General features: G+C 41.7%; 1 protein-coding gene across 29 annotated transcripts in view; it reads left to right on the forward strand.

The window, feature by feature from the left end:
- Positions 1 to 12,613, forward strand: part of trol (terribly reduced optic lobes) — a 604,861-nt gene that overhangs the window by 415,362 nt on the left and 176,886 nt on the right. For all 29 annotated transcript variants that reach the window (XM_065435395.1, XM_065435391.1, XM_065435373.1 and 26 more), the window contains 11 exons: positions 399 to 485; positions 577 to 660; positions 1,275 to 1,393; positions 2,462 to 2,687; positions 2,799 to 2,901; positions 4,008 to 4,081; positions 7,544 to 7,684; positions 7,929 to 8,129; positions 8,207 to 8,299; positions 8,395 to 8,478; positions 11,680 to 11,922. In XM_065435395.1, coding sequence (XP_065291467.1) covers positions 399 to 485; positions 577 to 660; positions 1,275 to 1,393; positions 2,462 to 2,687; positions 2,799 to 2,901; positions 4,008 to 4,081; positions 7,544 to 7,684; positions 7,929 to 8,129; positions 8,207 to 8,299; positions 8,395 to 8,478; positions 11,680 to 11,922 — 1,455 coding nt within the window. The remainder of the gene's footprint in view (positions 1 to 398; positions 486 to 576; positions 661 to 1,274; positions 1,394 to 2,461; positions 2,688 to 2,798; positions 2,902 to 4,007; positions 4,082 to 7,543; positions 7,685 to 7,928; positions 8,130 to 8,206; positions 8,300 to 8,394; positions 8,479 to 11,679; positions 11,923 to 12,613) is intronic.

Here is a 12,613-nt window from a genome sequence, read left to right on the forward strand (position 1 = left end):
AGCAGATCTTTTAGCTGTTTTCATTGTAAAAGGACTGAAATCTGAGGAAATTGGTGTGCATTCATGGTAGAGGAAAAAAAGCACCAACGGAGACAGAAGGAAGGCACATGCATGCACTACTTGCAACTAATAACTACATCATGAAAATATACATACATGAAAAGAGATTATTTTTCTTGAAAACACTAGTGGTATGGTTGATTGCACCATTTGTCTCTGGGGCGTATTTGGTTTTGGAGGTGGGGGTTGGTTCTGTTGGTGCATGTGTAGCTCTACATACATTTTATAACTTTGAGAAATCAATATTAACAACCTTGGAAGTTGGTATGGTCCTAAAATCCTCTCTACTTATGGTATAGATTTGACCTTTTGCATTTTTATGCTATTTTTCTTTACAGGTTACATCTTATGGAGGATTTTTAAACTACACAATAAGGAGTGGTGGCACTGACAGGCAAAGCAGAAGTCCCGATGTCCAGATCACGGTAAGGCTTCTCCTGTCTTGACACTTATTACACTCTGAATGGCTATTATCATCAACTTTATTTGCTGATTCTATACTGTGTTCTTTATCAGGGAAACAAGATCATACTCATCTACAGGCACCCTGAAAGGCTAAAACTCAGGTTTCCACAAACAGTGTCCATTCCAATGTATGAGGTAAGCTACATTTTCAAATCACACATGTTAACTGCATTGCTACTTATAAGCAGGCCCTGCAAGAAGCAGAACGTGGGAAAATGCGAATTTATTAGGCATGTTCTTACTATACGAGGAGCATTCATAAATTTTGTACTATCAGTATCGTAAATTTGAAGCCTGTGTACATGATAGCCATCAAAATGAGTGCTTTTCTCTCATTTTCATGGAATATAGAAGTTATATTTGCCGTGAACATGCTTAGGGCATCAAAACAAAATAGGCAGCACCCATTGGGAGAAGTGGTGGAAGCACAGCTAGTGGTCTGCTTTCTGCATTCCAAGGGATACAATTCCAGAGAGATTCATGCCGGGCTGGTGGTGATATATGGTGGCGGTGCGTGGTGGTGGCACACCGCATGACTGCATAAACCATGGATTTTAACTTGGGAATAATCTTGAACATAAACACACTTGTGAAGCAACAGGCTTGCTTTACGCGCTGCGAGCTCATTTAGCATGTTTATTAGAGTTGAACAATTGCACATTAACGTAGCTGCTTTTTGTAAGACTTGCAGTCATTCACTTAGAGCCGCATGGTTGTCAGTGCTCAACTATTATTTTATCTGCTTTCAGACCTCGTGGATCAGAGCTGATGGCTTACCTGCAACCAGAGAGCATTTCCTAATGGTGCTTGCTGACTTGAGCTCCATACTTGTAAAAGCAACACTCAGTGAAGAGACAGACACTGCCAGGTAACTGTCGACAGTATTACACACATTCCTGCTGTAGGTGGTGATAACAGGGTCTGAGGTAGTGCCTCTGCTTAAATACTGCATTAAACTGTTCTTTCTTTGTGCATGTGTGTGTGGAAGCAGCTGCAAGTTTAGCTATTTTAGCCACGTTAGAGGGATAAAGTGCAAACTAGCTCTGGCACTACACTTAACATTCTGCACACGCTAGGCTAACGTCTTTAGTTATTATTAAACTTTATCTCTCTCTTATTTTGCAACATACTGGTCGATGTATTTATTTTCCTTGTGATAATGCTCTTCAAAAATGCAAGTTTTGTGGACAATGGATAGGCTTTGTGGTGTGAATAATGTGGTGACAAGTGTTCAAGAAGCTATTGTTTGAGGCCAGTGGTCTGGGATGACACAACACCAGCCATGTGAAGCTCAGAAGACTGAAAATGCCAAATAGGATATTTTTTTCACCACTATGTCAAGGGTTTGCAGATTTCTTTGCCTCAGAGAATGCCACTAATATTCAATAGATGCCAAGGGATACCTGTATTCCCCACAGCTTAAGCATGAACGAATGAAGAAGCACAGCCTCTCAGCTGCTAGTAACCTTTTACATTTAGTAGTTGAAGCAAAATCTTGATAAAAGCACAAAAGTGAAAGCTGTACACATACACAGTGGAACATAGTGCACCCACTATCTTTCATTTGGAGAGTCAAAGTACAGATCAACAAGGCTTATAAGGCCAGTCAGAAGACAACTGCTGCTTTCATCTGGTCCCTGTGCTTGTTTTTATATGGGTTGTGGTTGAGAATGCTTGCCCATATATAGCAGCAGCTTCATTAAAGAAAGGTGCAGAATTGTGGGTGATACCACAAAGTGATTAGTGTATGCCCTTGGCTAGGTTTTCTTGCTGAGAAAAGAAATTTATACTATGTGAAATTTCTAGACCTTCTGCAACCCTGCTTGCAAACTGCTACTTTGTGTATCCTCCTATTGCTTTCGCTAATGTAACCATTGTTTCCTCGTAGAATAACGAAGGCATTTAAGGGAAGTGCACTTCTTTGATTGCTTTGCAGCCTTGTGGAGGCATCGCTTGACATAGCCGTCGAGTATCCCACTGGCCAGGCTCTGGCTCATGCTGTGGAGCACTGTCGCTGCCCCATTGGCTACAAGGGGCTTTCGTGTGAGGATTGCGATGCTGGCTACACACGCTCGGGTGCCGGCCTCTACTTGGGATTATGTGTGCCCTGCTTCTGCAATGGTCATTCCAGTGACTGTGACCCAGAGACTGGAGCCTGTAGTGTGAGTGCACACTGCAGATTGGACTGCTTTTGTGTGTGACTCTGTATGGCCATTCAGCAGTTGAGTAGTTGACGTTTTTCTGCCCTGCACTTTTTTCTTCCATTGTTTCAGAACTGCCAACACAACACGCAGGGTGAATATTGTGAAGAATGCCTACCTGGTTTTATTGGTGACGCTACTGGAGGCACCCCGAGTGATTGTGAGGCTGTCCTGGGTAAGCTTTCTCACCGTACTGATGGTAACTGAACTAGTATACATGGATGGGTGAATTTGGTTCACAGTAATATTCAAATGTACAGTAATTCAGTGCTCATGGGTAAAGCAAAGAGCAATGAATACACATATGATGAAAGCAAAGAGCAATGAATAGAATTGCTGACTTGTTCTCTGTGATTCCAATAGGTTTATGAAATGCACAAATAGTACATGTCACAAGATAAGCTGTCTTTAAAAGGTTTTAATGGGTAGGTGGAACCCATTTTTGACACTGTAGTAGTGCCTACAGTCTTAAAGCATTCAGCAAAGCTTGCATATGGCTCACTACCAATTAATCACTGAGCACTTGTTGATGGGCGAGTTGGTTATACATGATTACAATGAAAGCGCCAAATAACACAACGGACGAAGCCAGTTAATGTGTGGACGGGAATGCAACAGCTGCATGTAAGTCATAGCAAGCAGGTCACAATTTTCTCTGGAGCTTCTGTACTACCTATTAAATAAGTTATGACGTTTAAGGAATATGCACAATGGTGCACTGATTCTAGAGCATGTTAGACTATCTCGATAACAGCCCCTTTTCACTTCAAGCAAAGCAGAGTGTTGATGTTTTTTGTAGTTAAAACAGCTGTGTGTGCAGATGAAATTTGGGCTGCCTTATCATTTTCATGTTGTCCTTTTTTCTGTTTACATTGTCCATGAGAGTCAACACGTGAATGTACTATATGCAAAGACAGTTTGTCAGTTGCTTGTAGTCTGTGTTTTTCGTCTCATTACTTGCTTATTTTCTTCTGTTTACAGTAAATCCACTTTTCATTTGTTCTTTAGTTGACCTTGTTTTGGAGATGTTCATCTGCTATGTTCAACCTGTCAATGGTACACTGAATCAATGCACCACAATAGAATAACTACTTTGTTCTGTTTACAGCGCTATACTGTTACACAAAGGGCAAAAAGAGACTTGCACACATGTGTGCAATTGTTTGTCAGTCTCTTTTTTTCCTTTGTGTAACAATATAGCACATTAAACAGAATGATGTCATACCAACTAGCCCTAGTCGAAGCCTTATTTAACAACTTCTTTTTTTTTTTGTCTTTCAGTGCCATCTTGTAGATGTGACAACAGAGGTAGTACAAGGCAAGAGTGTGATGCCAGGGACAACTGCCCTTGCAAGGTAGTTAGCAGTAGTATCTGCTCCCCAGCTAAATTTACTGCTTATTGTTTTAAGTGACCATTGCAACTTTGTGCCTTTCTCATGGTGCACAGCATGAAAATGATATATGGGCGGATAATTCAAAGGAGTGACTCGTAGCACGAATGGCTTGCAGTGAGAGAGAGCATCTCCTTTTGAGGCTTGCTCTGTTATACCTTTTTACCTTCAACGAGAGGGTTGTACATGCTTGCTGGGAGACAGAGACTGTACCTACCGCCCAATTTTTCGTGAATCTAGTCAGTGGCATAGCCAAAAATTTTTTTCGGGGGTGTTCTTTGCTGGCCACTACCCCTATATATATACATAACGCGAATGCATATTTTTATGTTGCCGAAGCAACACTTTGCGTAAATTTTGACAAAAGTTTTTCATTGCCAAGTATGCAGCCATTTTGCATCAATTTATGCTATCATCCTTGTGCTATTTTAAAAGTGGTGATGTTAATTTTGTTTAGAACTTGATGTATTGATATAATATATGTTGATGATTTAACTGGTACATGACATGGAAAAACAAACAGTGCTAAAAACAGGACCAACCAAAAACAAGACAGTGCACTGTTTTGTCTCTTCTTGTTTAGCCATGTCTTTAGCGCTAGTTGTTTTTCCAAGCAATTATATAAGTAGCACCATCTGCAAACACATAGTGAACAATGTAATCTATCGTGGCCTGCCCTTTGCAGATATATTCTGCACGTGCGCAAGATATGTATATTTTCCAACCACTATATTCTCGTGCACAGACTAGCAGAACAATATATTCTTAGCATTGAACAGCTTCGCCTTTACCATTCCAAACCTACTACTCAATCTTCTAGGTTTCGGTGATGGTAAAAGCACTTGCATCGCAACAATACAAAATTTCCTCTCGGTGGTTAGGAGGGTGGGTGCTATATTGCAAGTCACCTATTACTCAATCACACTTCCAGTGTTGTGGGCAGGTTATATTCTCCTGTATATAAAATACAATAATGAACCTTTGCACTAGACTTTCAATAGTATCATATCATGCGATTTTCACTCACTTTTGGTGGCCTGCTGTCCGACTTGTTTGAAAAGATGTTTGGAGGGGATTTGCCATCATGTTATTGTAGTCCCCATCAAGTGAGGCATATCATTATTTGATCACACTTGGTAACCAATGAGGCAGACAGCCCAAGCCAAGGCTGTTTTCTGTGCTGGAAGAATTTGTCAAATTTTACAGCATTCTTAGTTTGCAGTAAAATATGGGTTAGCAGCACTGAGAGATTTGAAAGTGTCACGCCTCCCGACACTTGGCTGTTCTGAAAACTGAAGAGATGTTTCATTAGGATGGGCTCTCAGCAGCAAGTGTTAGACGTGGTAGGTGACGTGGTAGGTGGTAGGTGAACATCGGCTAGGCAACTGGCCATGGCCATCAGGTGTCGAAGGATCGGGCAGCAACGAGACGCTCTCCCTATCATAATCTTTTGCCACCTTGGTTCTTGACTCCTTTTGTGCACATTCTTCCCCCCTCCTCATATGCATCACCCCACTCCCCTCCTTAAAACTCTTTTTCATCAGTCACTGTCACGCTCTTCAATATTCCGTGATTTGTTGAACAGCGCAGTGACCCCTAACATTCCTATATTTCTGTTTACCTTTTCAAGATTGTGCTGCTGCATGGATGTCGTGTTTTCAGCTGCCTCCCGTACCACTTGTTTGTTGTGGCTGTTTCGTAGCTTCCCAAGTCCTGTAACCCCATCCTTGACATATGTTGCTGTGCACACATCAGCCTTCTGTAGATCTTTCTTTCTTGTTCTGTTTTTTACGTTGTTTTCTATCTGAACATTGTGTATCAACTAGCCCAACAGGAAGCTCTCCTCAAGTTCATTTATGTAATGAAAGTCAGAGAAAAGCAAAATAAAAAATAAAAAGGGAGTGTGGAGCGAGCGCTTATTATGCGTTTCCTTGACAAGCAAGTCGCCATACTTTCAGAATGCTTTTCTTCCGCTCAGTGTGGTCAAAGAGTCGTTCATGTACCAGAAATGAGAAGCTCTTCAACGTCACAAAGGCCTGGTAGGGAGCAAGAATGCCTCCATGTTTTAAGCGCACACTCATCCCATCTTTCTCCCTGTGTGTAATTATAGCACTAATCCCCCCTCAACAGTTAAGGTTAATGTAATCTGGAATGAGGTAGAGGTGCATCTTGGGTGGGGCCACAATGTTCTGCCTGTTAAAGGTGCCAGGCAACATCTTCTCACTACTTTGCACTCCGAAAGCGGCGCTAAAGTGTGGTCTAAACAAAGTGGTCCTAAACATTTGATTGAGGGGAAAGGGGGTTCTACAGTCGAATTTTTTTTTTTCATTGCCTCTCCATTTATGCATCAAATATGCTTGCAAGCAGCAAAGTCAGGCTGTGCATCTCATCCACAGAGGATCTCATCAGTGGTGCACTTTGTGTGCGCAACCAGTGACATGCACAAAGCAAGGGCTGGTTGTTCTCCAGGGAACGGCAAGGTCGTCATTCTTTCAACAAAAAAGTCTTCGCTCCCGTAATCGCTATATGCCTATCATAGGCATACATGCCTGGGGAAACCAGCGATGTGGATGAACTTGTGTGTACACTTCACAAACATCTCGACACTGACCATTAACGAAGCTAAGGCCCGTGAAAATTTCTGGAATGTTACTAGATACATTAGCCCATCGGCTTGCACCTCTTGCAATGGGCTCTCTTAATTGTCTGCTCAACCTATTCATGCCCACTGCTTGGGAGGACATTTTACCTCTCCTGCATGGGAGACGAAATGTCTGACTAAATTACACCAATATTCACTATTGTAAATCCTGTAATTATTATAAATTGGCCTTCTGTACCTTTTTGCTCCCCACTCTGTGCTGTCTCCAATTCTGTTTTCTCTTATTTGCACCATCCCCCTTTCTGGCCAATGTTCAGGTGTTAGCCATCGCCAGTGTGGTCAACTAAACTCTTTTTCTTTCTTTCAACAAATGTAGTTGCTTTTTCCACAATTGGATGTGAGCTCAAACAAACAGCCCTCGACTTGCTTCCACATTCAACTTCTTTCTTTCCTCCATATTCTGAGCCCACCTCCTAAAACTCTCTGTTCCATAGAAAATTTGTACCCCCCCCCCCCCACCTCCTCGGCTATGCTAACAAACCTAGTGGAGGTGCACACCATGGTGCCATAAAGGCACTTCTAAGGAGCAGAGGAAAAGAAGCATGATGTGCCCTCCCCTCGCCACTTGCCAGCTCCTGGTGTGGGTTACATCGTGCAATCATGCACCATTTCAGCGCACTGCAATAAATGGGCACACATGCTCCCCACAAATGAAGCATTGAAACAAAATAGTATCTAGGTTAGGTAAATTAAGGGAGATTTAAAGCAAGATCATCATTATGAGAATAAGGCCACCTCACTCTGACATATTTCTCTTGTTTCAGAGCAATGTACAAGGAAAGAATTGCAATCGGTGCAAAGAAGGATATTTTAACTTGGAAGCATCTAACCAGGAAGGCTGCTCTCGTTGCTTCTGTTTCGGGGTCACTGAACAGTGCAGCAGCAGCTCTTACTACAGGAGCGAGGTGAGTTGTAACTGTTAGTCTATGTCTAGTGCATGTTAGCACCGTATGAATTTACACTCGCCCAAGAGCAGCACTTTTCAGAGTGTACAAAAAACATGCATCAGCGATCAGGATACCTTGTAATGAATAAGTTATGTTCTTATATCAAAACCACTTCCCTTCTGGCATGTTGCTGTGCTATCTATTAATGAAGGAAACGAAGTTATTCACTCTCTCCTGCTTATTCACTCTCTCCTGCTTACAGGTCAAGATGCTCTTGCAAGATTTGAGGGACCCATATGCCCACAATTTTCAGCTGTCTAACCGGTACCATTCTAACATTGTCACAGAGACTATCATTGTTAACCCATCAAACAATGAAGTCAGTTACACAGCATTCCCACGTGATCCAGCTGAAAAGGAAACCCTGTTTTGGTCACTTCCAGCACAGTTCTTGGGCAACAAGGTAACCAACTGATGCCTTCTCATGTTGTGCCATATAATTTATTGTTGTTGTTGTTATTATTATTATTTGCCTTTCAGCTTACATCTTATGGAGGATTGCTTCGCTATACCCAACGATTCACAGCAGACAGTGATGGAGAAACCTACAGTGATGCTGACATTCAAATCACTGTAAGCTATTTCCTTGTATATGTCAAGCTGAATTCTATTATAGATATCACTGCTTGTATTCACATGTTTATTGATAACATTCTTTTACATTTCAGGGAAATGGTGTCACCATATTCTACGTAAACATTCCTCCACTCCCACCCTCTGAGACAAGAACGTTTGAAGTAACCTTAAGAGAGGTAAGCATGGTTTTGTGTTGTGGAGCAAGGTTTTGCATGTTACAGTATTAGCAATACAAGGGTATTCTGTGTCTTTGCATGGCTTCCTTTGAAAGGAGTTTGCATTGTGGTTTCAGTCTACCTTTTCACTGTCACTTGCTGAAACTTCTTCATGATGGTTACCTGAGAATAAGTCAGTGTAAGTCATGTGCTATATACTTACAGACAACTTTCTGGTGCAATGAAGGCAAAACTGCTAGGTAGGTGTTTCTACACGTGTTACTGTGCCAAGTATTCTGGCATAGCTAGACAGCACTCTTGGTTTCTTGTAATAGGTATTGAATCAGCATAGCTTTCACAAGTGACGGTTTCACATTTGTAACACTCAAGAGTGTATGTTGTCATTATTTTGCTTTTGTAATTAAGATGTTTGTTTTCTCTTCCTCAGCTTAAACTGACGCTTCATGACAATGTGGCACTATGATTGGGAGTACTTTCAGTTGTGCACACTTTGACAGCTGTGGAATAGTTCAGGTGTCCACTGAAGAGCAAGACAGTAATGATGCCTGCGACCCTTCATTTCCTACCTCCTTTTTCTCTTCTACTAATGGAACAGACTACTACTACTCCATAGCTTTACCTTCATTGCCACAGAAAGTTTTCTATGAGTATAGGGAATGTGTTTGGTGGCAAAATATCAATAATCAAATTTAATCAGCATCAGCAGCAGCAGCATATTTTATGTCCACTGCAGGACAAAGGCCTCTTCCTGCAATCTCCAATTAGCCCTGTCCTGTGCCAACCGATTCCAACTAGCACCCGCAAGTTTCCCGATTTCGTCGCACCACCTAGTCTTCTGCCATCCTCTTCTGCACTTTCCTTCTCTTGGTACCCATTCTGTCACCCTAATGGCCCAATGGTTATTTAATCTGCGCATTACATAAGCTGCCCAGTGCATTTTTTTCTCCTAATGTCAATTAGAGTACCATGTATACCAGTTTGCTCTCTGATTCAAACTGCTCTCTTTCTGTCTCTTAAAGTTATGCCTAGTATTCTTCATTCCATCACTCTTTGCGCGGTCCCTAACTTGTTCTCATGCTTCTTTGTCAGTCTCCAAGTCTCTGCCTTATATGTCAGCACCGGTAAAATGCACTGATTGTATACCTTCCTTTTCAATGATAACGGTAAGCTTCCAGTCAGGAGCTCACGATGTCTACCATATGTGATCAAACCCATATTTATTCTTCTGTTAATTTCCTTCTAATGATCATGGTTCCCTGTGATTGACTTAGGGAAACCTACTCCTTCACAGACTCTAAAGGATGACTGGCGATCCTCAACTCTTGTTCACTTGCCCAGTTATTCATAGTTATCTTTGTCTTCTGTATATTAATCTTCAACCCCACTCTTACACTCTCTCTGTTAAGGCCCTCAATCATTTGCGGTAACTCGTCTGCAGTGTTGCTGAATAGAAAAATGTCATTGGCAGACCAAAGGTTGCTGAGGTATTCGCCGTCGATCCTTACTCCTAAGCCTTCCCAGTTTAATAGCTTGAATACTTCTTCCAAGCACGAAGTGAATAGCATTGGAGAGATTGTCTCCTTGTCTGACCCCTTTCTTTATAGGTGTCTTCCTACTTTTCTTGTGTAGAATTAAGTTGGCTGTGGAATCTATGTAGATATTTTCCAAGATATTTACGTAAGCGATCTGTACTCCTTGATTACGCAATGTCTCTATGACTGCTAATATCTCTACTGAAACAAATGCTTTTTGGTAATCTATGAAAGCGACATAGGGAGGCTGATTATACTCTGCAGATTTCTCGATTACCAGATTGATTACATGAATGTGATCCATTATAGAGTATCCCTTCCTAAAACCTGCCTGTTCCCTTGGCTGACTAAAGTCCAGTGTTGCCGTTATTCTACTGGAGATTATCATGGTGAATATTTAATATAGTACTGCGAGTAAGCTAATGGGCCTATATTGTTTGAATTCTTTAACGTCTCCCTCTTTGTGAATTAGTATAATGTTTGCATTCCTCCAGTTTTCTGGGACCCTTGCAGTCGATAGACACTTCGTATAGAGAACCGCCAGTTTTCCTAGCATTATGACTCCTCCATCTTTGATTGAATCGACTGTTATTCAATCCTCCTATGTTGGAGCATAGGCTTGTACTACCTTTAATCTATACTTCTCAATAAGTTTGATTACGACTACTGCTACCCTTTCATTAATGCTGTAGAATTCGTCAATGTTGCCTGCTATGTCCTTATGGATTAGGAATCCTAGCCCGTATTGTTTCTTATCAGGGAGATCTCTATAGCAGACGACATTGCCATTATTCAGCAATGTATAGGCCTCACCAGTTCTAATCTCACTAAGACTGATAATATCCCAAACAACATCTGATAGTTTCTCAAAGTGTCCTGCTAAGCTAGCCTCACTCGACAGAGTTCGGCTGTTAAAGGTTGACAGGGTCAGTTTCCATTGGCGGCCTTTCCTGACCCAGAGATTCTTAGCACCCTTTTTAAATTTACGTGATTGTTATTATACCATAAAGAATATGTACATAGATGCCTGTAGAATTTTAATCAGCACTGGCATTGCTCTTCAGTATAGCCATATTTTTGTTATTGTGTGAATTTGCTGTAATGTGACCAGCGACGATAGCCTAGTGTCTATGGCATTGCAATGCTGAGCTCGAAGTCGCATGTTTGATCCCGGCTGTGGCAGTCGCATGTTAAAGTGTGCAAAATGCAAAAATGCTCAAGTAGAAACCCATGTGGTCAAAATTAATCGAGAGTCGCCCACAATTGCACGCTTCATGATCAGATCGTGGTTCTGGCACGTAAAGCCTCGGAACCTAAATTTTGTTTAATCAGGTTCCACTGAACATACAATGCATAATTGATACAGAAAAAGACAGTAGGTGTCAGTGCCAAAAAGCAGTGTATCATAAACTGTATAGATAGTTAACCTTCCTGTAGTGCAGTCACAAGGATCACATCATGACACACAAATAGTCACTTAAAAGAATTTGACCTGAAATCTTATGAGCACAGGGCCCATGATACAGTTCTGTACGTTTTGTTCATATTTTTCTGTTGATCAGTTTCATGTTTTTTATAGCCAGATTCTACATTTGCATGTTCTTGTCTTGAAAATTCTAAAAAAAAACATGCTGTTGTCAGTAAACCAATACTACTTCCACGTATGCAGGATAAGTGGCAGCGAGTGGACTCTCGTGGCCCCACACTAGCCACCCGAGAGGACATAATGAAGGTGCTGGCCAATGTGGAAGTCCTGCTGATCCGGGCATCCTTCAACTCGCGCATGCACAGCTCCAGCCTGAGTGATGTCTCCCTCTCAACAGCCGTTCCTCTGCGATCCACTGGCCATGCTGTGGCCATTGAGGTGGAACAGTGCATCTGTCCTCCTGGATACAATGGTCTCTCCTGTGAGGTGAGACCAGTGTCCTGCTATGGAGTGATTGAGTAGCGAGGCTGTGTCAGTGACAATTTGAGAACACATTCCTCCACGAAAAGTGCTCTGCATCTCCATTTATCACTGTGCACTTCAAGGAATAATTGCCTTACGGATTGCACTAGCCTGAAGAGGACGTGCCTCAGAGTTTTATCAACAATAATCACATTGTGATTATGCACCACACCTTTGATCAGCCAAGATTGGCACGTGTAGGGAGTAAGAAGGTAGCTCGCAAAGCAAATGAGCAGTTTGGAAATGGATTAAGAGAGTAATTTTTTTTTGACTACCTTCCAAAAGAACTTCTTTTGCCAACATCCCCCTACCCCTTGTGCAGCAGCTTGCAGCAGACAGGGAGAAAGGGGGGAATTAACCAGTAAAGAATTAATAATTTTTTGGTTGTCAGTTAGTTAAAACCTACTCACAATATTGTTACGAAAAGGAAGCCCGATGCCCGAATGTATGTACAACTATTTATATGGGGAAAGTTAGTAGTAATCGTGCTGGCTGGTACAGATGGCTGGAAGAACTGTACCACAGAAAGTACAAGCTGAAAGAACAAGCCTAGCATTATAACTAACAAATTAGAATATTGTGCACGTGAAATGATGTTACCTTTTGCAGGTCCTGTTTCCTCCTTTCATTTTTCACTTTCTCTTTGGAGCTGTAT

This window comes from Dermacentor albipictus, chromosome 2 (assembly GCF_038994185.2).
Source record: "Dermacentor albipictus isolate Rhodes 1998 colony chromosome 2, USDA_Dalb.pri_finalv2, whole genome shotgun sequence".
Taxonomy (NCBI): Eukaryota; Metazoa; Arthropoda; class Arachnida; order Ixodida; family Ixodidae; genus Dermacentor; species Dermacentor albipictus.